The sequence below is a fragment of the Podarcis cretensis genome, assembly GCF_951804945.1.
Source record: "Podarcis cretensis genome assembly, chromosome: 5".
Classification (NCBI taxonomy): Eukaryota; Metazoa; Chordata; class Lepidosauria; order Squamata; family Lacertidae; genus Podarcis; species Podarcis cretensis.
Window position 1 is genome coordinate 85403889 of NC_137174.1, and position 24290 is coordinate 85428178.

Here is a 24290-nt window from a genome sequence, read left to right on the forward strand (position 1 = left end):
CAGCAATGTCACGCTGGCCACGTGACCCGGAAGTGTCTCCGGACAGCGCTGGCCCCTGGCCTGTTAAGTGAGATGGGCGCACAACCCCAGAGTCTGTCAAGACCGGCCCGTACGGGCAGGGGTACCTTTACCTTTACTATGCAACACCAAAGGGACGCAGGTGGCGCTGTGGGTTAAAGCCTCAGCGCCTAGGACTTGCCGATCGAAAGGTCGGCGGTTCGAATCCCTGCGGCGGGGTGCGCTCCCGCTGCTCGGTCCCAGCGCCTGCCAACCTAGCAGTTCGAAAGCACCTCCGGGTGCAAGTAGATAAATAGGGACCGCTTACCAGCGGGAAGGTAAACGGCGTTTCCGTGTGCGACTCTGGCTCGCCAGAGCAGCGATGTCACGCTGGCCACGTGACCCGGAAGTGTCTCCGGACAGCGCTGGCCCCTGGCCTCTTAAGTGAGATGGGCGCACAGCCCCAGAGTCTGTCAAGACTGGCCCGTATGGGCAGGGGTACCTTTACCTTTACCTTTATGCAACACCAAATTTCAGTGACCCCGCCTCTCATGCTCCATCCTACATAATAGTTGTGGCATCCCCTGTGGCACCCCTGGGACTCAGCGCCCTAAATCTGCCCCTGGAGTCCATTCCGCTGACAAAAAGCTCTTACCGCCAGAATGACCTTCCTGGTGTTTAGTCCTCAATCTCCTTTCTTGTAACTTGAAGCCATTGGTTGCACACATTTTCTTTCTATTGCAAGCTGCTTTGAGATGTATAAAGGAAAGCAGGGTATATATCCTATTTTAATAATAATAATAATAATAATAATAATAATAATAATCAATAAACCCTACCCTTTTGAAACTGGAAACAAAACTCCCACCAGATTTAATGAAACCAGAATGCAATTCAGATCTTTATTCGTTGCATTTCTCCCTTATGCATCATGCATAATGGCACAAGATAAATGACCCCCACCCACATGCACACACATGGAGAATTCTGCTTATGCAGGGACAGAGACGCACACCTCCCCGATGTGTATCCAGCCTTCCTTTTCCAAGCCTTGCCAGTAATTGTTCCCAATTTACTTTTGCTTTGAAACAGTGTGCCTTCAGCAAGAGAAAGCAGGTCCTGAAATTCAGCTGAAATCCATATGGTGGAGTTGTACTATAAGTTATCAGCTTCCTACATTTCACAGGTCTTGGTCTGTGTTTGTTTCTAACAATTTGCTCACACAAAAGGAGGGGATACAAGGCTTCCTCTCCCCACCCCACCCCAAAACACACCATATTAAGCATATTTTTAATAAAACTCTTTTTAAGGCAATCTGTGCAGTGCCAGAAACACCCACTTTGCCTCCAGTAACGTAAAAAAGGGAGGGTTTGTAAGAATTTGCGGTGTCACACCTACAACCCAAAATTAGCTTCTGGGGAGTGGGATAAGTTAATGAGGCAACCATGAAATCTCAAACGCATTTTTTAGTGTGAGGGGCTGGGCACATTTATGTGTGAACACAGTGTGACTATTTAGCGCCCAATCAAACAACAGTGTCTCCAAAAGCTGTCAGTGAGGTTTTTATGCTTTAAATCAGGGGTTCGCAAAGTTTTTGTGGCTTGGGTCGGTTCACGGTCCCACAGACGCCGCAGTGGGCCAGAGAGTGCATGCACACATGCACAAACGCTATTTCCTGCGCTCCTTCCAGCACGGAGGAGGCGTGCGCAGCTTCCCATTGGCTGCAGGAGCTTCCTGTAACCAATGGGACGCCGGCCAGTGTCACGGAAGGCGGTCCTCGCTCTGCTCCATGTTGGTTTAGGGCGGTGAATGGGAGCCAACTGAGCAGGCTGTGGGGATCCATGGGCCTGTTAAACAACCCCCATGAGCCGCTTTTGGCCCATGGGCCTTAGGTTGCCAACCCCTGCTTCAAATGCTATGTATGCTTTTGGGTTCACCTCAGGGACTGGTGGGAAATGCGCCTCAGACTAGGAACATGGGAAGCTGCCTTGCACTAAGTCAGACCACTGGTCTTTCCAGCTCAGTATTGTCCACCCTGATTGACAGTGGCTCTCCAAGATTTCAGGCATGGAATCTCTCCCAGCCCTACCGGGAGATGCTATTGGGAATTGAACTGAGGGTCTTCTGCTTGAAGGCAGATGCTGTACCACTGAGCTACAGCCCTTCCCTGAGACTGCACCATTTCACAAACCAGCTACACAGTACACCAAGCACTGCTCAAAACCGGAAGACCATTTTTTAGTGGTTGATTGGCAGTGGGACGCCTCCAGCTAGCAAGGCTACAGCACCCAGGTCATACTTAAGAGATGGGCTGCAATGCATGTGCTCTGGGGATTGCCTTCTGTTGTGGAAATGAAACCAGCAGCAATTAATCAGCAACAAAGCCAGGAACAGCTGCTAAACCTGTTGCCTGGAATCCAATCTTTATGAGTGAATTGAAGACCAAAAAAAAAAAAAGAAGAAGAAGAAGAAGAAGTTCAGAAACAGTGCAAAAAGCAGAGCCACTTTTAAAAGGGGGACAATGGGAACCTTGGTGTGGGAGAATTCAAAGTGTCTTAGTGCCTAGAAAACGAACGGAGAAGTAACAAAAAGGAATACAAAACATGAATATGCTCATAATAATAATATTATAATAATTTATTATTTATACCCTGCCCATCTGGCTGGGCTTCCCCAGCCACTCTGGACGGCTTCCAACAAAATATTTAAATACAGTAATGCATCAGACATTAAAAGCTTCCCTAAACAGGGCTGCCTTCAGATGTCTTCTAAAAGTCTGGTGGTGGTTGTTCTCTTTGACATCTGGTGGGAGGGCGTTCACAGGGCGGGCGCCACTACCGAGAAGGCCCTCTGCCTGGTTCCCTGTAACTTGGCTTCTCGCAGTGAGGGAACTGCCAGAAGGCCCTCAGCGCTGGACCTCAGTGTCCAGGTAGAACGATGGGGGTGGAGATGCTCCTTCATGCATGAAAGTGGGAGGGTAACATTATGGTCTGTACGTCACAAGCTGCTTAGTGGGGTGAGTACACCTTTGCGAGATCTGTGAACCGTACTGTGTACTGGTTTCTCAGAGGCTAACATATTTGGAAATACTGGAAGCTCTTTTAATGCACTAACCATGATTGTTTTTTCCAGATTGTCCCTCTCTGTGATGCTTCAAGTGTCTTTAGGGTATGGTTCCATCTCTCCCACACTGTGTTCCTATTCAACTGCAGGATAGTTTGCAACAGAGGACAAAGTGCTCAGAACCAATGTCCGCTATCAACCAGGACTCAGCAACATCGGGAAAGAAAAAGCGCTTTATGCATTCTAACAGTGTGACACCAGATGGCGCTTAGGAGTTCCATTTTGGCCAACCTGATTTCTCATACAAAGTTTGCAACATGTTTAACTGAAACACTTCTGTGCTGTGTCTAGATCCAACCACAGTGTTGTTGCACTGGCGCCCGGAATGACATGTTTTTTGCCTATTTGAAAAATGGGGGGGGGGGGAGCTGGCAATTGCTGCGCTTTTAAAAATGTTTCCCATAATAAGGGGTGTGCTCAGTATGGCAAATGTACAGGATATGTCCACCACCATTTTCAAATCCCCTGAGAAGTATATGTAGTATCACTGAGCATGCAGTGTGCCCATGCCACATATGAAAATATAAGCTTGATTTCCCACTGAAATATACTCGGAGTTGAAAGTGGATTTCATGCTCTTTATTCAGTTCATAGTGGTGAGGAGGAATGGTAGTTCCCCCACAATATCTGCTTTATATACATTATTTACACAATGGGCTGCACGTGATTGGCTAATTCCGGGATTCTCCTGTAGGCCAATCAGGTTGTAGATTCACTTCCGCCTGGAGCTGGATTGGGTGGCTCCTGCAGACCAATCATACTGCTGCATTGTTCTAGGACCAATCAGACTGCTGCATTCTGAATCCTATTGTTCTAGGACCAATCAGACTGCTGCATTCTGAATCCTATTGTTCTAGGACCAATCAGACTGCTGCATTTTGGATCCTATTGTTCTAGGACCAATCAGACTGCTGCATTATTCAACTCAGTACATAACACCCACACAATAGAAAAGACGTGACCGTGAAGGCAGGAGGTGGGAATTTAAATATGAAGCCAGCTAATAAAAGTAATATGGTGCCACCCCAAAAAAGGATTTGCAGCCGTCAGCGTTTTCTACCTGACTGAAAAGGAGGCATATTTGTCCAACAATTCAACTACTGACTCTGGTTTGCAAATAAAAACTTGTTTATGTGCACAATCAAATAACAGGAGAAAAAAAGAATGGTTGTTATTTGGGGAAATGAATTTTTGGGGGAAGCCATAACTGTTAAGGTGCTATAAATGGGCTTTAATAAACTACAGTTCCCTACTTTAAATGTGCATTAAATGTACTTTAAATGTATGGTGTGAAAGTAACTGACAAATCCAGAAGAGTAAAACTGTGGAGCAGAAAAACCCTGGGCTGGCATCTTTCCTGATATGGTGCAAACTTGCTTCTATAATCGTTATTACCTCCTGTGCCAAAACAACTATTTCTGGCTTGCTGGAATCAATAACTTAAAGAATGCACCCAGTTTCCCAACCTGCCTCCTAGCATTTGCAGTGATCACCCAAGGCCCTTCATTTTCCCAACTAATTCATTACATGTTGTTTCTATAAATACAATCTCAGCAATGAAATGGATCGGATATTACAGTAGCAGGGAGAAGAGGATCTGCAAATATTATTCTGCAGCAGTTATTTCCTTCGTTTTAGACAGCTACCAAAATAACTGAGTAGTGCTGGCAGACAGCAATCTGGGAAAAAATATATGTTTGAGTGTGGGAGGAAGTCAAACGCTGAGAACTCCAGAAATGAATAGTTAAGCCACCAAAGCCTGCCAACCAGGGCCTGGTTCACACAACCATTTAATGCCGTTCAAAGTCAACATGAATTGTCTTTCTAAATCAGGGACAGGGAACACGAGGAGCTCCTGATGTTGTTGAACTCCAGTTCCTGTCAGATTACATAAACTGGAAATCAAGGGGCACCAACATGGTGCCCATAGGTGCCAGCATGCCCACCAGTTATTTATTTGTTTGTTTGTTTGTTTGTTTGTTTGTTTGTTTGTTTGTTTATTTCATTTACAGTGGTACCTCAGGTTACATATGCTTCAGGTTACACACTCCACTAACCCAGAAATAGTACTTCAGGTTAAGAACTTTGCTTCAGGATGAGAACAGAAATTGTGCTCCGGCGGCGCGGCAGCAGGTGGAGGCCCCATTTGCTAAAGTGGTGCTTCAGCTTAAGAACAGTTTCAGGTTAAGAACGGACCTCCGGAACGAATTAAGTACTTAACCTGAGGTACCACTGTATATGCCACATTTTTCTTCCAAGGAGCTCAGGGTAGTGTACATGGTTCTCCTGCCCTCCCCCCGTTTCATCCTCACAACTCTGTGAGGTAGGTTAGGCTAAGATATTATGACTGGCCCAAGATCACCCAGTGGCTGAGTGGGGAATCAAACCCTGGTTTCCAAGATCCTTGTCCAACACTCTAACCATTAGGACACACTAGCTTTCCTATGGTTCCTGCAAAAAACCAAAAACGCCTCCCCTCATACATTGAATACCACCGCTTAAACTTGCTCACGTTTCACTGGATACCACGACTGAACACCTCTCCCCCATCTGTTACATACCCTCAACATTTCTCTGATGAAAAGACAGTGGACGCTCAGGTGGCAAACGTGCTCCATGCGGGAAGCACGTTCTCAACCCGCAGCGTTCGCAACCCGCAGCGCCGCACGTGCACATACACGGGTTGTGATTCGGCGCTTCTGCGCATGCGCAAAGTGCGATTTAGCGCTTCTGCGCATGCGTGACTGCCGAAACCCGGAAGGAACCCATTACGGTACTTCCAGGTTTTGGCGCGTCCATAACTCAAAAAAAACGCAACCTGAAAATCTGTAACCCGAGGTGTGACTGTAGAGATGTCCCCTCTGGCATTTCTCCAATGAAAATAGGGACATCTAGTGCTATTTCAACTACCTGACATTCAGAAGACATCTTAAGGCAGCCCTGTTCAGGGAAGTTTTTAACGTGTGATTTTACTGTATTTTTGGTTTCTATGGAGTGGCTGGGGAGGCCCAGCCAGATGGGCGGGGTATAAATAATAAATTATTATTATTATTATTATTATTATTATTATTATTATTATTTCTCTAGAAAAAGAGTTGCCAGAGCTCACCATGGACGCCTCTCTTGTTCTCTTAGAATGGTAATTGTGCCCACTTGAGAGATGCTGGAACTGAGTTCCATCAAGTTCCAGCTGATAACAAGCCCTTGGGACGTCTTATTCCACATCCTCCAACATTTTTCCAATGAAAATAGTACATCCTACAGAAAAGCGGGACATTGTGGGATCAGATCAGAAACTGGGACGGCTTCTGCAAATCCAGGACTGTCCCTGGAAAGGGGGAACTCTGAGGGTCTGCTGTTATAAACAGCGGAGAAGGGCAAAAAGCTTCTCTCTGTGAGTGTGGCAGTGACTGAAGCAGATCTCCCCACCACCACCACCACCAAGTTGCATGGTGGCATGGCTGCACCATGCTCCTCTTTTTCTGCTCTTTTAGGTGTGGCAGCCATTTTGTGTTATGATACTATTAAATCAGGGCATCATCTAAGTCTCGGAACTCACAGTGCAGTTCAGCCTTTCGAAGGGCGACGATGTAGCTGTTGATCAACTCCCCCTCTGCCTGGTCCCGGTGGTAGAACGCATGGCAGACAGCAATTTTGGACGGCTTCAGAGCGTAGTGGTTTTTTAGTTTCTCTTTTAGCACGTCCCATGGTGCTGCCTGGACTGCTAGTGGCGCAACCAAAACTCAGGCCATCTCGAACACCTCGGGCCCACAGAGGCTGAGGAATAGGCCCCACTTATGCTCCTCTGACCCTTCCGTCTGCTCGTTTGCTTGGAGGTAGCAGGCAAACCGAGCAAGGTAGGAGTCCCATGATTCAGAGGCTGGGGCAAACAGCAGTAGAGGCAGGAGTGAAGCCATGGTTCCGATGCCGACGTGGTGGGTGATGGATGGAACACAGTGCTCTAGCCAGTACAGTCAGCTCTGAACTGAGTTCTGTTCAGTGATTTCGCTCAGTGTTTCAGCTCAGTGATTCCACTCAGTGAGTGTCCGAATCTGGCTGTGCTCTGATGTCCATCTGATCCCACCTTCGTCGCCAGTATTAAGTTGTGGGAGGACATAGCAGTCGACACAGAAATTTCTCCAACTGGTTCTTTATAGTAAGCCGGAACTGAACTGAACTGAACAGTTCAGCTGGCCTGCATTTATAGGCAGCCGGCTGTCAACATTGTAACAACAACAACCCAGGGTTTCCCACCTAAATTAACTTATGTGGACCTGAGTGAAAACTATATACACAATACCCCTGGTGGCCAGGGTGAGAACTTCAATACATAACAGATACACTCCCCTCCCATAGCACCCATGTGTTGCCATGCCCACACAGCAGCTGCTTTGTCTTATGCTGTGCCCCCCGCCCAAAAACATACCCTTTGTGACTGGCGCTTCCTCAAAATTCCAAATGTGTTCCCTGCCCCCCCCCAAAAAAAGTTGAAAACCCCTATGTGTAGTTTAATAACGTCCGGAGGGCCCCAGGTTCCCCACAATTCTTCCAAATGGAACTGTGCTGCACATATTAAACCATCACGCTGAATGGCCCTTTCCCTTCCTCAGTATTAAGGCAGTTCAACCGCGGCGTAATTTTCTTCAACTCTCCTTGAAGCTCCCTGCTTGATAGTTACCTGAATATGGGATGTTGTAATATTTATTTTCTACCTAGCTTGTACTTTGGGAAGCTCCCGCTGGGAGGTTTTTTTCAGTCCATGTAGCTGCAGGACTTGGGAGTTTGCTGAGCTCTGGTTAGCCGCGTATATACATTTACATTCCCTGGTGCAGAGCACAATAATTTCATTTCCAGGGGCCAGTCTTCTTGTAAGAAGTAGTGATATTTGGTTTAGAAATGCTTTATTAACATGAAAAGCAAACAAACAACAAAACAACAACGTGTCACCGGAAGGGTAAAGTGCAATTTAAAAAGAATACTGTCCCATGTCTATTTGAACTGTAGAATAAAATAGAGATGCACTCTGTCTGAACTGACTTATTACAGAAGAATGTATTACAACCAACAGTCAAACAAGTGTATAGAATGAGGGAGTTTATTTGTGATGTTTTGGAATGACAAAATTCCAGGTACTGATATTACTACAGACGGATAACCACTTTTGCTTTATTGTAACGGATTGATAATTTTATTGCTTGTCTTTTTGTGGTATTTTATCATTTGACCCTCCATATTTATTTATTTTGTTTAACCCAGTGCTTTTTTTCTTGGGGGGCAGGCACAGGGGTATGCATACCCCTAAACATTTTGTGAATCTTTGTACTTTTGTCCATTTACTGTATTTATTTTTCCCAATTTGAACTATAAAATGGTTGTTTTCTTGAGTCAAAATGAGAGTACCCCTAAACATTTTTAAAAGAAAAAAAAACACTGGTTTAACCAATTTATGAACCGCTTCCTAGTGTAGCACCCTGCTTGTGGTTAACGCTTAGCTGGAATGAAATATTCAACGCAGCAATAGAGAAATTAAAATAATAATTTATTTGTCAGACAAATAAATATGAGGCACAGCGGTATATGGTTACCAAGCTCTGGCCTGGCCTCCTACCATTCTGGCCAGCACTTATATTTCCTTAATCCAGCCCCCTTGCTCCTCCTGTGGCTGCCTCTGTCCAATCAGCCTGGTTGAAATTCCTATTGGCTGTTTGCTAGAACCAATCACAAAAGATACACCCATTTCCTCTTGTCCTTTTATGGGAAACAAAAAGCTATATATTCTTCTATCTATAAATGACAAATAAGTAGTAATATATCTTACATGTGTCTCAACAAGGAACCTTAATTACCAGCTCACCTCGCCCTATTGCCCTCCAAAACAGATGGTTAATCTTAAATTTTTATCTTAAACAGATGTCAAGGATCATCATTGAAAGATCTCCTTCCTTGAAGGTCTTTTAAACAAAGGCCTGACAACCATATGTGTGATCTAATGATGCTTCCTGCTTGGCAAGGGGGGCTAGGCTGGTGGCTGATGGCCCCTGTGATCTCTTCCAACTATATGAAATAAGAATCTAGCATAAGGATTTAACATTTCTTAGCTTCTAATTCCTTTGCATAATTACATTTAAGCCAATATATTTAATACATAACATAGATAGCTTTTTAAAAGGAAAAGAAATCTTAAAAGGATCTCAGTTTAAGAAAGAAACAACTTTAGAAAAAGACTTCCCAAAATACTCTCTTCCTTTCTGCCAGCTAGATGCTTTTCCATTGCTCTTGACCTTTGAACCTTAGGAAAATATGGCTTAAGTTTAATGGGAGGCACATGGTTTTATTTTACTATTTACCCACTCTTAATTATGTTTTTCTCTGCTTTTTTATCTTCTGTAATATGTAGGGTCAGTGTAACCTTGGCTGTCAGCCTGTAATTCCCTTTTTACGACTTTGAGAATTGTTTTCTGCTATAAATCAGGGGGCCCCCTTATCCAGGAGAATAAACATCTTGCCAAGGTTCTTAGGCAGCTGGTCTTCTGCCTGGCATGAACATTTGAAAATCTTTAAGCTCATTTTAAAATACAGGCCCTGATCAAGCCTCAATAAAAATGCAGGCTATGATTAGATGCCTCACTAGCATGAAGCCACTGGAGCAGTATTCAAGACGAAAGTGGAATAAACACCAAAAACACCTCCAAAAAGACCTAAAAACTATTAAATGGTTTGTATGTTTCTACAGATGTAAAATTAGCATTCCGAAAGTCTTCTGAAACAAAAATGTCTCCAGTGGGCACCAAAACATCATGGCACTGGGGCAGCAGGTACAGTGGTACCTCGGGTTACAAACGCTTCGGGTTACAAACCCCGCTAACCCAGAAGTAGTACCTCAGGTTGAGAACTTTGCCCCAGGATAAGAACAGAAATTGCGTGGTGGCAGCACGGCGACACCAGGAGGCCCCATTATTGAAAGCGCACCTCAGGTTAAGAACGGTTTCGTTTTAAGAACGGAGGTAACCCGAGGTACCACTGTATTAAAAAGCATTGCTGCAGAACACAGCTGTCATGATGACTAGTAGCCATTGACGGCTTTATCCTCCATGAATTTGCCTCAACCTCTTTGAAACCCATCTAGATTGGTGGCCACCACTACTTCCTGTTGGAGAAGGTTCCGCAGTCAAACTGTATGCTGTATGCCGAAGACAAGGCAGCACTTGGGAGAGGATCTTTCACTGCTTCCAAATATGCTTTTAGGGATTTTCCGCTCAGCTTCTATTTGAAAACAAACTAAAAAGCAACAACAAAACCACACATACACATTGGAACTGGCAAGATGGCTGTATCCCAAAGCAAGCCTGTTCTTCCCTCCAATAAGTCTATCCCCAAAGACACAGAGAGATCCCTGCACAGACCCAGTTATGTGGTGACAGCTATGTGCTTCCCAACAGCCAATTTCTGTCTAGTTTATCATTACTATGGATTATATTTTGTAATAACGTTGAGGCTTATCGAACAGAATCACCAAACAGAATGAGATTACCTGTTGGTAAATTGGGGAAAGGGGCCGTCAACACACAAAAGACAGTATTTTTACAGCAGGAAAAGGAATATGACCAAGATAAACTGTGGCTTCCTGTGAATTTCCCTTGTTCTCTTGGCAAGGATTAAAAAGAACCACCAAGAAAGCTCATTTTAAGTCATTCCCATCTGAGCCGCGTGTCTGTGTGTCTTTTATCCCTGCTTAGAAGCAAAGACGTTATGTTTCTTCACACCTAATTGTAATCGTATCCATTAATTATGAATAAGTCTTCAAATTATCCGGTGTCTTTAGATGAGATGGGATGAAAAGATTTTAGGCACCGAAAGGTATTAAAGGGAAGGGTGTGAGGAGAGAAAGGAAGCACACACCTGAGAGGTTCTCTACAATGCTGAATGTAATGGAGGGCACAGATTTGATATTTTTTTCCCCACAGCAGGCGCAATGGTCCATCTGTCAGAGGAGTGTTGTCCAGTGTTGAAAGCTTGCAGGGGTTAAAGAACCTGTTGTTAAGACACTGGCTGCATTCACATGGCAGCTTATTCCATTTCCTCAATGTTCCCTTAACTGTTAATTTCCACATTACATCTGAACTTCCACATGATATAAAAACCACTTCTGGAAAACTAATGGACTGCAGTGCAAGTTTAATGCTAATTTCTGTGTCATTGCCAGGGAGGAAAAAAATCCACCCAAAGCCAGTTTAACCCAGATAATCACCAGAGAAAAGTGATGAAATTTGGGGTAATATACCAGCATAGAGTTCTGCGCTGTTATCATGGGGGGAAAGACACACACCCATGTCGAAAGGGTGGGAGAGTAATGACATTGTCCAGTGACATTTGTTGTTGCATCGCATCACACCCACTAGTGTGAATGAAATGTAGCCTGTCATGCCGATCTATCGGTCAAAAAGCCACAGTTCCATAATGCGACTGGTACTGCAGTGTGAAAAGAACGTTAGACTACGGGACAGAAGCGCTAGCATTATAATATGGAAAAATAGCACCATATACCCCATGTCTGAATGCACTTGTTGTGTGTTTGCCCACCTCTGACATCATAAAAAATATCAAATTATGAATGATGTAATGTCTGGTAATGCAAAATAACTTTGCATAACTCTTGGAGAGCTCTGGAATAGGAGCCTGATCAACCCGATAGAAACCTTTTTAAAAAAATGTATTTACTTCAACATGCTGCTAAATGATACAGACTCTGTGATAAGGACAACAGCCTGAAGCTCAGCCTGCATAAGATGAGGATATAACTCATCGAGGGTATCGTTTTTTCAAATAAAGATCAGCACTCAGAGAATGAGTTCTCTCTCTCTCTCTCTCTCTCTCTGTGTGTGTGTGTGTGTGTGTGTGTGTGTGTGTGTGTGTCCCCTTTTTGGCCTATAAAAGAAACTACTGGAAACATGTGAAAATGAGTGATAGTGATGAAGACACAGAAGGACCTGTGTTAATTTATCCTCTATTCCCAGAAGAAGTCCCATAGCGTTCACTTTGGGTGCTGTTGGACCATAGCTCCCATCATTTCTGACCATTGGCCATGTTGGCTGGGTCTGATGCAGAGCCACAAATTCCCCAGTCATAGCCCAAGAGGCATTTCCTTCCAAGTTATCTCTCCTTTTTTGGAAAGAGAAGCTTGTCAACAATCACAGGTTAAAGGTCCCTAATTCAAGAGCTTCTTTTTGTTATGGAGTGTCGTTCTCTGAGCACCAAGCCAACACTGGCTTTTCAGTATCAGGAAAGACACCTTGAACTGGCTTACATGGGAGGAACGAAACAGCAAGCAAATGTCCTCACGTGTTCCTGCAATGCTTTGCAGATGGGCTGTTGCCTGCCTTCAGCTGGGGATTTCTCAGGACACACATGGCTTTGACTTTGAATGGTTTTTGTTGTTTTTTTAGGCTGCTACATTTGGCAAGTATGGCAATTGGGGCCAAGGTTATGGATATAATCGCTGCAGTCGGCTGTTAGGCACAGTCAATGCTCTGTAAGATGGCATCTGTGCAACGCAGTCACATTATGATACGATATATCTGACTACAGAGAGAAAGAGAGAGAGACGGTTAATCCTAAACATACAATTTGATAATGCAAAGATAATCTTATTCAGAAATAAGGAAAGTTAGAATCTGCGAATATCTGCTGTAATTCACCATCAGGGGCCAGCAAATGTTTTCAGCATGGGGCTGGTCCACTGTCCCTCAGACCTTGTGGGGGGCTGGACTATATTTTGAAGGGGGGAAATGAACGAATTCCTATGCCCCACAAATAACCCAGAGATGCATTTTTAAAAAAAGGACACATTCTACTCATGTAAGGCGATTGGGCCAGATCTGGCCCCTGGGCCTTAGTTTGCCTACCCATGTTCACAATGCTCTAGATAACTGATTTAGTACGCCAAGTAGAGAACCTATGTTGACCAGTGTAACTTGCAAGAAAATGTTGCAATATATTCTCACCTCCTAACAGGGCTGTTCAGGGTCTCAATCTGCCAGCCATGTACTTCTCCAGCACATTGGTCTATCCTACCTCCTGAAGTTCCTGTTTTTTCTTTTCCAGTTGGCACTTGACATTCCATAGTTACTGAACATATTTCCTCCTTGGGCTGTTTTTTGGGGGGGAGGCGGGGAAGAAGAGTTTGGATTTGATATCCCGCTTTATCACTACCCGAAGGAGTCTCAAAGTGGCTAACATTCTCCTTTCCCTTCCTCCCCCACAACAAACACTCTGTGAGGTGAGTGGGGCTGAGAGACTTCAGAGAAGTGTGACTAGCCCAAGGTCACCCAGCAGCTGCATGTGGAGGAGCGGAGACGCGAACCCGGTTCCCCAGATTACGAGTCTATCACTCTTAACCACTACACCACACTGGCTCTCAGGTTTGTTGTTAAGCTTTAAATAACTTTTAGTACTCCTCCAAATTTTGGGCGTCCCCTTGGCATTGGCATTCACCACCGACTCCAGTAATAGAGGAACTTGTAGAATCATAGAACTGCAGAGTTGGGATTGAGCTCAAGGGCCATCAAGTCTAATGCCTTGCAATGCAGGAATCCTCAGACACACAGATCTCTCTTCACAAAAGGTGACCAGTGGAGATTGGATGGAGACAGAGCCATGAGACAGAGACAGACACAGGCAGGAAAAAAAGGTTGGGAGGATCTGCAGCTTCTGCCTGTCAAGGAAAGAGTGCCTTCTCCTCCTTTACTGCTGCCGCTGGAAACCAATTACTCCACCACTGTGTCCAGATGCAGGCAGAAGCTGCATATCCCTTCTGGAATACAGTGGTACCTCGGGTTAAGAACTTAATTTGTTCCAGAGGTCCGTTCTTAACCTGAAACTGTTCTTAACCTGAAGACCACTTTAACTAATGGGGCCTCCCACTGCTGCCATGCCACTGCAGCATGATTTCTGTTCTCATCCTGAAGCAAAGTTCTTAACCCGAAGTAATATTTCTGGGTTAGCGGAGTCTGTAACCTGAAGCATCTGTAACCTAAAGCGGCTTTAACCTGAGGTACCACTGTACAGTCTTTCTATTTTTCCTGTGTTTGTCTGCTTCTCTTGATCCCCCGTTTTCTGAAGCCCATCCCACGCTCATGCCCATGCCTCACTGTAATAACTGGAAGAAGAGAAACTACCAGATCATACTTCTTTTGAATATATATATATATATATATATATATATATATATATATATATATAATGCTCTATGTTACAGGAGTTTTTTTGTGCTAACAGAAGATATCCGGAGAACAAGGGCACATTTCCTACAGAACCTCCTAACCAAACTTCAGAAGGCTGGTCTGAACTTTAGACCTTTACACATTCAGCTGCCATGATTAATGAGTGCGAGGAAGTACATTCCAATTTTGTGGGGGGCTAAAATAGCTTCCGAGAGCCTGGTGAAAACCTGGATCAGCACATTTCTGCCTCTGTACCGACTCATCTGTTAAGTTCTAGGCAGACTGTGGTGAATTTATCTTTGCCAGTGTGAAAAACCCTGTCCTGACTATTAAAATGTAAGCAGAATTGCAAAGGCTCCAAACAACTAGATTCTGACTGCTCTGAGGAGCAAAGATATCACAGAATCAAAGAGAGGGAGGTGGCCTTGTAGCCCAGGATAGTCCAGCATTAAAGGGGGGAGAGGCACCCCAAAGCCTCCCTCTGCTTATTAGTAGGGCGATCGCTCCAAGCAGGAGCAGATAAAAAACAAGTGAATTAAAGCAAATGAGGAACATCAACAATGAAATCTCCCACTTTGTCTCAGCAGGTTGAAGGTCTGTCTAAACAGGAAGGTCTTTACTTGCTGGCACAGGGAGCTAGGAAAGTCTCCCTGGGAAGGTCCCAAAGTCTGGATGTAGCCACTGAGAAGATGCTGAGCAGGAAATTCCTTCCTTCCCTGACACGTCTCTTTGAAGAATGGATTTTGCTGTTCACATTCCAAGTATTCATCCCAGGTGATGACTCCCTCTCTGCCATTCATTCATGTCCTTTTATGCTCCCACAAACTTCAGTGGTCTTCCCAATCCATTCCCCATTCTTCTTCTTCTTCTTCTTCTTCTTCTTCTTCTTATTATTATTATTATTATTATTATTATTATTATCATCATTCCCCACCCACCTGGCTGGGTTTCCCCAGTTGCCAATGAAGATAGGACAGTTTGACATATAAGGGTTAAATTGCTCTTTTTTCCTCCCACATCTTCTCCCTACCACCGCCACCGCCTAAAATCAAAGCAGAGCATGACCTAGGGCCACAGACAGGCAGCCAAGAAGAATATCATGGCAAGAGGAAGAACGACTTGACCCCATCGGTCGGCAGCTGCTCCTAAGCTTTGCTTTTCTCTTACCTCCTCCCTCCCACCCACTGCTTACTAGAACAAAACACCTCTGAGCAGTTCACAATAAACAGCCTGAAAAAGCTATTAAAAACACCCATAAAAACAAACTACACACACACACATATATACACACACCATTTTTTAAAACTAAGTGTCAAGATTATGTGTTAATCCCCTGAACAATGGCAACACATGTTATGTATTATGTTTCTGAGATTGTGAACCTGTAAAGCAGGGATTGTCTTGTCTTTTAATATATGTGTAGCATTTGGGAAAACAAGCCCTGGCTAGCGCCTTCCACAAGCAGGTTTCTAAGCACTTTTACCAGGTTTCCCAGTTGCACTTACAAGTCTCCCTCAGAAGCTCTGCAGGCAACGTTCAAGGGTGTGGGATCAATCCAGTCAGCATTGTATTTCTCCATGGTTAGCTTTTAAGAATGGCTGGAGAGGGATTTGGACGCCGTGTATGTTGGCATCTGTCTGTCTCGAAAGGCAATGAAGTGTGCCTCTGGGGGCAAGGCCAAGCCACTAGAGGGCCTGGCACCTGCTGTGGGCTGCAGACCAATAATTCGTAACTGCTGCCTCCTGTGTTGTTTTTAGCACCAAAGTGCCAGTCTGAGTAGTGTGAATGGAGGTCCTGGGCTGCCCAGACAACAACCTCTTGGCCTCGCTGATGTGGTCCAAAGGAACATTGGCACCAACTTGGCTGCAGGAGTCGCCAGAAGGCACCATCCAACACTATTAAGGGACTCCACTCCAGATTTGTGTAGGGTTTACTCCTTAGCCTTTTCTTCTCCAGAATATGTCCTGCAAGGCAACGGGTAACCATACATTGAAAGCACCGTTATACCACTTTAATGACCATGGCTTCGCTCAAAGAATCCTGGCAACTGCAGTGGTTCACACAGTGGGTGAACAATCAACCCCACTTCCCAGGGAATTCTGGGAATTGCAGCTCTATGAGGGCAACTGGGGTCTCCTAATAACTCTCAGCACCCTTAACAAACGACAGTTCCCAAGATTCTTTGCTGGAAGCCATGACCTTTAAAGTGGCACAACAGTCCTTTAAAGGTATGGTACAGTGGTACCTCAGGTTACAGATGCTTCAGGTTACAGACCCAGAAATAGTACCTTGGGTTAAGAACTTTGTTTCAGGATGAGAACAGAAATCGCGCGGCGGCAGCGCAAGGCCCCATTAGCTAAAGTGGTGCTTCAGGTTAAGAACGGTTTCAAGTTAAGAACAGACCTCCAGAACGAATTAAGTTCTTAATCCGAGGTACCACTGTACAGTTGTGGCTTATAGTCCCCAAACTTCCGTTTCATACCCTCCAACATTTCTCCGATGAAAATAGGGACGTCCTATTCCATGATAATATTTTTACTATTTATACCCCGCCCATCTGACTGGGTTGCCCCAGCCACTTTGAGTGGCTTCCAACATATATAAAAACATAATAAAACATTAAACATTTAAAAACCTGCCTATACAGGGCTACCTCCAGGTGGCTTGGGGGGTGTCAGATAACTCCATACCCTCCAACATTTCTCCAATGAAAATAGGGACATCCTAAGGAAAAGCGGGACATTCCAGGATCAAATCAGTTTCCTATCTGTTATATCATAGCCATGGACAGACCCAGTCAGCATAAGGCCTGAGTATCTTTGAATAAAGAGAATATACTATAAATAAATTTCCCTCATTAGCATCCTCCAGCGAATGAGGCTTTCCATGATTTAATGTTAATATATAAAGAAGTGTTAATGGACATTGCTAGCAGCTGCTGCTGCTGATTCAGTGCAATGGATATCAGAGAAAAGACTCTGGTTCCGCAAGAATTTTGGATTTTATGTATACATAAAATCATTACGGAAGAGCACAGAACTGCAGACGGTGCACTGTTGCTAGAATCACATTGTCCACGTTATTGCTGCTGATGACTGTTTAGCAGATTATCTGGGGGGGAAATGCTGATAGCCACAACTTGGCTGCCTGCTCAGAAAATTTAGATACTACCATGCCAAAATGAAAGAGGCTGTGTTAGCACAGCACAGCGTTTTAAGGAGTCAGACCCAAAGAAGAAACAGGTCATATCTGCCTGGGCTTGTGATGACCTGTGCTCTCTGGAGAGCGATTTGTACACAGCTTGGGATCATGCCTGCTTCAAACTTGGCTGTGTTAACAAACGGCCAGCTATAAGGGGAAACATACTTTAAAAACTGGATAGCGTCTTATGCAGAATTCAGATCCTGCTGCTTCATCGTGCATCAGTTGAGCATGTGTGCAGCCCTTTTAAAAAAAGTAATCACTGAGACTAGAATAATAAAATGTGTAAATGATGCAGCAATGCAATTATCAGTCAAATCAATTAAATCTTATTTATTAGACACCGCCGTATTTCAGTGCGAGCGGAGGAAGCAACAGCTTGTCAGAGAAAGCACCAAATCACCCAGTTGCAGAGTTATTAGACTGAGAGAAAATGGGGTAGGTGAGAGAGTATCAGGCATTCGAGTAGAATCTTTTGCTCTCAGGCCCAGCGCCAACACCTGGTTTGGCAGGGGAAATGCTAGGACCCACAGGCTAACAGCAACATCTCCTTTAAAAAAAAAATAAACTTGTTTAGGGACTGAGAAGTAGTGAGAAGCTCCTGGCTGTCTGCATTACTCTACCTCTGGGATCCAGCAGCATCCTGGGGAAAGAAAGATTACGGTTGCTGCAGGTACTTCATCTGCTGCTTCCCTTCTTAGTACAGGTGTGAGCAACACTGCTTGTCCCAAGTGCAACATCTGCCAGTGTGGCAGTGGATGTGCTGGACTGTCGTATTGCCTCTGTAGTGGACTGGACAAGAGCCAACAAGCTGAGGCTCGATCCAGATAAGACTGGGACACTATGAGTTAGGTGGTTCCCTAGACCACATGGATGTCAGGTTGCCTGCTCTTGACGGGGTTACTCTCTCTGAAGGAGCAGGTATGCAGCTTAGAGGATCCATGGCTGTCGCTTAAGGCTCAGGCGGTATTGGTGGTGCAGAATGTCTTCCATCAGCTTTGGCAGGTGGCCCAACTGGACAGAGATAGCCTTCTGTTGTCTATGCTCTGCTAACCTCCAGGTATAAAAAAATCAAATCATGATGTTCATCCAAGCCCCATCACCCACCCTTTTGTAATCTTACTTTGGCAAGATAAACCATGGTATTGCTAGGCAGGCATGAGTGTCAGTTATTTTCCAGGGCTTCTTCAAACATGGTCCCAGCCCAAGAAAGCTGAAGGAAAATAGACCCTGCAGTTATAAAAGGCAGCGAAAAGAAAAGTTTTGTAGAATGGATTCAAAATCCACATATACTTTGTTTTCTTGGTTTTTTTTAAAAAAATGCAGAAATAGTAATAGTATATTCTTTTTCAAAATCTCCTTTTTGTTTATCTCATCATCGCCAATGGATTGAAGGACTTTGTTTTTATTTCATACCCGTTTGCTAGCAAAGCAGAGCAGCACGTGGGCTGAAGCAATAACTGTCAAGGTGCAATCAAAACGGAAAAGCTTGCCATTTGAAAATTTCCATGAGAACTTAGAAATGCATGAGAATTGTTTTTCTCTTTTTCCTTTTATGGTTTAGATCAGAAACAATATGTTCTCTGGTATATAGCTGCTTCTTGAAGTGCACATCGTTCCTTTCAAATATCCACTTTACGAATCTTCTATAATTACCTGGAGTACTTGAGAGCATTCAAAGTACATAAAATAATTTACAGAGAAGCTAGAAACGAACAGTACATGCAGAAATGGTTTATTCAACCTTGCTATATGAGGTGCAGAGAGACTATTCAGTAGGCAACGGCATTAAAAGAAACCACACTTCCATCTCCCCCTCAAAGCACATGTGACCTTAGTGTGATTCTTATTACTTTTTAAAGGGAGTCTCTGTCTCTTCTCTTTTGCGACTGCGTGTCAGGATTGGCCAGCTTCCCCATAAATACAATGGACCCTGAGTGGAAGGCAGAGAAAAAGTTATTCAGATGGGAACTTCCAAATAATTGCAATAATTTCATTTTCATTATGTTTATCTGGACACCTCTAACCTGACCTTCAAGCACATGGGTAGACAAACTAAGGTCTGGGGGCCAGATCCAGACCAATCACCTTCTAAATCCGGCCCATGGACAGTCCGGGAATCAGTGTGTTTTTACACAAGTAGAATGTGTCCTTTTACGGTCATACCTTGGGTTACAAATGCTTCAGGTTGCGTTTTTTTGGATTACAGTCCTGCCAAAACCAGGAAGTACCAGAATGGGTTACTTCCAGGTTTCAGGGATCGCACTTTACGCATGCGCAGACGCACTGCTGCGGGTTGCGTATGTGCATCCCGCACGGATCACATTTGCACCACTGTATTTAAAATGCATCTCTGGGTTATTTGTGGGGCATAGGAATTTGTTCATTTTTTTTTCAAAATATAGTCAGGGCCCCCCACAAGGTCTGAGGGACAGTGGACCTGCCCCCTGCTGAAAAAGTTTGCTGACCTCTGTTCTAGTGCCTATGTGAGCACTACGCAAAACCACTTGTAACAAATAAAAATCACAGCATCTCACAATCAGTCATGAGTATTTATGCTGCACTTTTCTCAATGGCTCCAAGCCATAGCTGTCAACTGTCCCTTATTAGGCGGGAAAGTCCCTTATCCCAGCGCCGTGTCCTGCTGCTGTCCCTTATTGATGATGTCCCTTAAATTTCCCAGGTTTCAAAGGAAGCAGCTCCTCTCCCTCCCTCCTTGCCGGCCAGGGAGGAGGGAGGCTCCAACTGTGTTGCTCGGCTGCGTTGCTCACCCAATAAGGAGTCTAAGAATGACTGGGGGGTGGAGCTTGCATGCCTTGTGCCGATCAAATTGGCCGCGTTGCCTGGGGACTCGTCATTGCTCAGCGCTTCCCAGCAGAGAGGTGACGGTGGTTTTCCTTGCTGCATCCCCTTTGCCGGGTTGCTGCGCTGTGGGAACCACCGCTTGAGGCTTTGTTTGGCTGCTGGCTGGGCTTTCTGTAAGTTGACAGCTATGCTCCAAGCACTGCATGTTCATTGGGTTTTATCCAACTAGGTTTTCCTCAGAATAGCTGCACTAAAATGAATGGACCTAAGTTGGCCATATGTCTATTGACTTCAATGGCTCTACTCTGAGTAAGTGTAGCACTGGACACAACCCATGGTCATTGCAACAGCCCTGAATTGTTATTGGTTTGTCACAGGTGGAAGGGCTGAGACTGAGGGATAGTTGTTTGCCTGGTGGTGCCTGCCTTATAATTATTATCAATATATATTTATTTACACCCCACCTCCTTCCCTGGTGGGATTCAAGGTGGCTTACAGATAAAAACAAGAATCGCCAAAAACAGAAAAATCAGTCATTAAAATATAATTAAACATTGATGGAATTAAAAATATATAACATATATAGCATCTATTTAAAACGTACAGATAGTTAGAATAAAAACAGCATGGCACCAGCCCTTTGATTAAAAGCAGTCAATTCCCAAAGGCCTGTTGGAACAAGAAAGTCTTCACTTGCCAGCAGAAGGACAAGGAGGGAGCCAGTCTAGCTTCCCCAGGGAGAGAGGTCTAGATAGCTTGGACCTAAGCTGTGCCTTGAATTGTGCTCAGAAACAGACCGGTAGCTAGTGGAGCTGTTGTAGCAAGAGAGTCGTTTGCTCCCTATGACCAGTTCCGATCAACATTCTGGCTACAGCTCTTTGAGCAGGTCGAAGTTTCTGAGCACTTTTCAAAGGCAAATCCATGCAGAGTGCATTAAAGTAAAAGTAAAGGTACCCCTGCCCGTACGGGCCAGTCTTGACAGATTCTGGGGTTGTGCGCTCATCTCACTCTATAGGCCGGGAGCCAGCGCTGTCCGCAGACACTTCCGGGTCACGTGGCTAGCGTGACGAAACTGCTCTGGCGAGCCAGAGCCGCACACGAAAACGCCGTTTACCTTCCCGCTAGTAAGCGGTCCCTATTTATCTACTTGAACCCGGGGGTACTTTCGAACTGCTAGGTTGGTAGGCGCTGGGACCGAGCAATGGGAGCACACCCCGCCACGGGGATTCGAACCGCCGACCATGCAATCGGCAAGTCCTAGGCGCTGAGGTTTTACCCACAGCGCCACCCGCGTCCCATGCAGAGTGCATTACTGTAATCCATATAATATTTTTATTCATTTTCAATTACCATAATCCAAAAAAAGCCAAAAACCAATTAAAAAAATGGTATCACAATACCAAATTACAATACAGTTAGAAGGCCAATTACTCAAATACCAAATTAAACAATTTTGAGTGACTTCCCATGTGTTGAATTTCAGGGTACACAGTTTTTATTTCTTCCTGCTTCCGTGATCTTGATTGATCCAATTACAACAATTCTGATCTACTGTAATCCAAACAGGGTGTAACTAAAGTGTGTGTCACTGGCACAGAAGGAGCTTTTAAGCTCTCCACCTTGTGTGCAATTAATTTGCAGGATTTCAACCAATTAACTTTCAACCATGAAAGGTTGGAATTGCACAAGCAAGACGTGATCATGCTTTACGGTCTTTTCAGCCTTTGCCCAAAAGATTGTGATCCTATGTGCAGTTACTTGGGAGCAAGTCCTTTTAGAGTTAAACAGAACTTACAGCTGAGTGTGGGATTGCGGTGTAAGATAATGAAGCTATTTTGCATTTTAATCCTTCGGCAATGTTTCCTCAGCACATGTCAAAGAAATGTTTTGGCATACCTGACAAAGGTGACATCTTTTGGGAGTATAGTCAACACTAGAATTTATTTATTTATTTAAAAAATATATTATTGTGCATTGGTTTTTAAAAATGTATTTCTATCCTGCGCCAATGATTAGGCTGCAATAATGGTTTTACTCCTGATTTATTCAAGAGCTCTGCCTCTTCCTTTTCATTTCACTTCAGCCTCAGGTTAACCCAAATAATGCAAGCAGAGTCTGAAGGAAGCTAAGGTCTTACCAGGGCCTTTTCAACATTGGCTCCGGCCTGGTGCAACGCTCTGCCTCATGAGACCAGGGCCCTGCAGGATCTGATTTCTTTCCGCAGGGCTTGTAAGACAGAGTTGTTCCACTTGGCCTTTGGCTTGGAGCCAATTTGATTCCCTCCCCCTCTTTCTTTTTCCTTCTCCTCCTGTGATGAGGCTGCATTTTAATATTTTAATGTTTCAATATTTTATTGTTGTATTTTAATCTTGTTTTTTAATCTGTATTCATTCAATTTGTTTTTATTATTGCTGGTTAGCTGTCCTGAGCCTGGCCTTGGCTGGGGAGGGCGGGGTATAAATAAAAATTATTATTATTATTATTATTATTATTATTATTATTATTATTATTACCTCTTAAGATCCCTAGAATTCTCTTAGGAGATATATGCAAGTAAGACAATTAAGGTATTTATCCTACAAACAGAATGCAGCTTTGAGTCCCTCCTGTGGCCCTTTCCCCTCATTAGATTCGGTGTCCTCTCTGCACACAATGTGCATGTGAAAACAGTTCGCAGTATCACAAGTTGTATAAAACACACAACGCTTTCCTTCTTTTTTTTTCAGCTCAACTCTCCTCTCCTTTCCTCTCCTGGCTGCTGCCAGTGTTCTATTTGTGGGGCAACTCAGAGCTGTCCAAAAAAAAAAAAAATACCCTGGGGAGTTTTGCGCAAGACAGACCTAGAAGGATTTGTACTTATTATTGGAAGCAGTTGCCAAGGGAGACTTGAGTTTGCTCCTAGCATTAAAGGACCAGGACCCCTACCCACCCATGCCTTTCACAGCAGATCGTTTTTGACTCACTTTATTTTATTTTCCATCTCTTTTTGTTGTCGTTCAGATCTATGCAATTCTATTTATTGTTTTGTTTTGTTTCACAAAATGTATACAGTACTTGATTGCTGCAATCTATCTCCTCAAACTGGGCACACCCTGGCTGCAGGAATATCAGGTCTTCCTATATATGGACTCACCAATCCTTGAGCCACAGGGACTTTGCAAAGCCACTTTGGTCATGCCAGATGTTTGCTGGCTCAAGCCTCAACCGGCCCCTTGGGTCTTTTAAACCTTAAAAAGACAGTCTGCTTACAGATTAAAAGTCCTCAGAAGGAGCAGGGCTGGTGTCAAGGATTGCTAGCCCAGATCCTTCGCTGCTTGTTGATGTGCCCTCTCTCAGCATGCAAGCAGCAACAAGAGCAAAAATATATATATCGAGACGCATCTTCCAGTTGCCTCAAGTTCAGCTGTTATGGACTGAGAGCAGAGGACGAAGACAAGCAAATGGGCAGAAGGGACAAAGAGGAGGGGAACACACTCAGAGGGAAGGCCCACTATGGACATCTTGCAGAAAGCCCCACCCTCTCAAAAAGATACCTGGAGGTTGGAAGTGCGGTGTAGTGGTTAGAGCCTCAGACCTGGAAGACCTAATCCCTGATTGGCCAGGAAGCTCACTGGCTGACATTGGTCCAGTCACTGCTTCTTAGCCCATAAGCACCCTCACAGGGTTGTTGTAAGGATAAAATGGGAAGGGGGAGGGGCATTTACGCTACCTTGAACCCCTTGGAGGAACGGTAGGGTATAGATAGATTGATTGGCACCTCACAGGAAGGTTACTCTCGGACGTCAAGCTAAAATGCTTCTTTTGCCGGTGAGGCTATCCTGCTCTCGCCACCATTTGGAGGCAACAATTTTAAATACATTTCATTTTTACATGCCAAATTAGAGTTTAGACACCACCGTGATTCCCAAGGCTCTAATTCCATTGCGGCAAGATTACCACGAGCTT

The 24290-nt window shown here is 44.4% G+C and overlaps 1 protein-coding gene across 2 annotated transcripts in view; it reads right to left on the reverse strand.

Moving 5' to 3' along the window:
- Positions 1–19293: 19293 nt before the first annotated feature.
- Positions 19294–24290, reverse strand: part of SERPINI2 (serpin family I member 2) — a 45869-nt gene continuing 40872 nt past the window's right edge. For both annotated transcript variants that reach the window (XM_079978134.1, XM_079978135.1), the window contains exon 9: positions 19294–19473. In XM_079978134.1, coding sequence (XP_079834260.1) covers positions 19397–19473 — 77 coding nt within the window. In that variant the 3' untranslated portion in view covers positions 19294–19396. The remainder of the gene's footprint in view (positions 19474–24290) is intronic.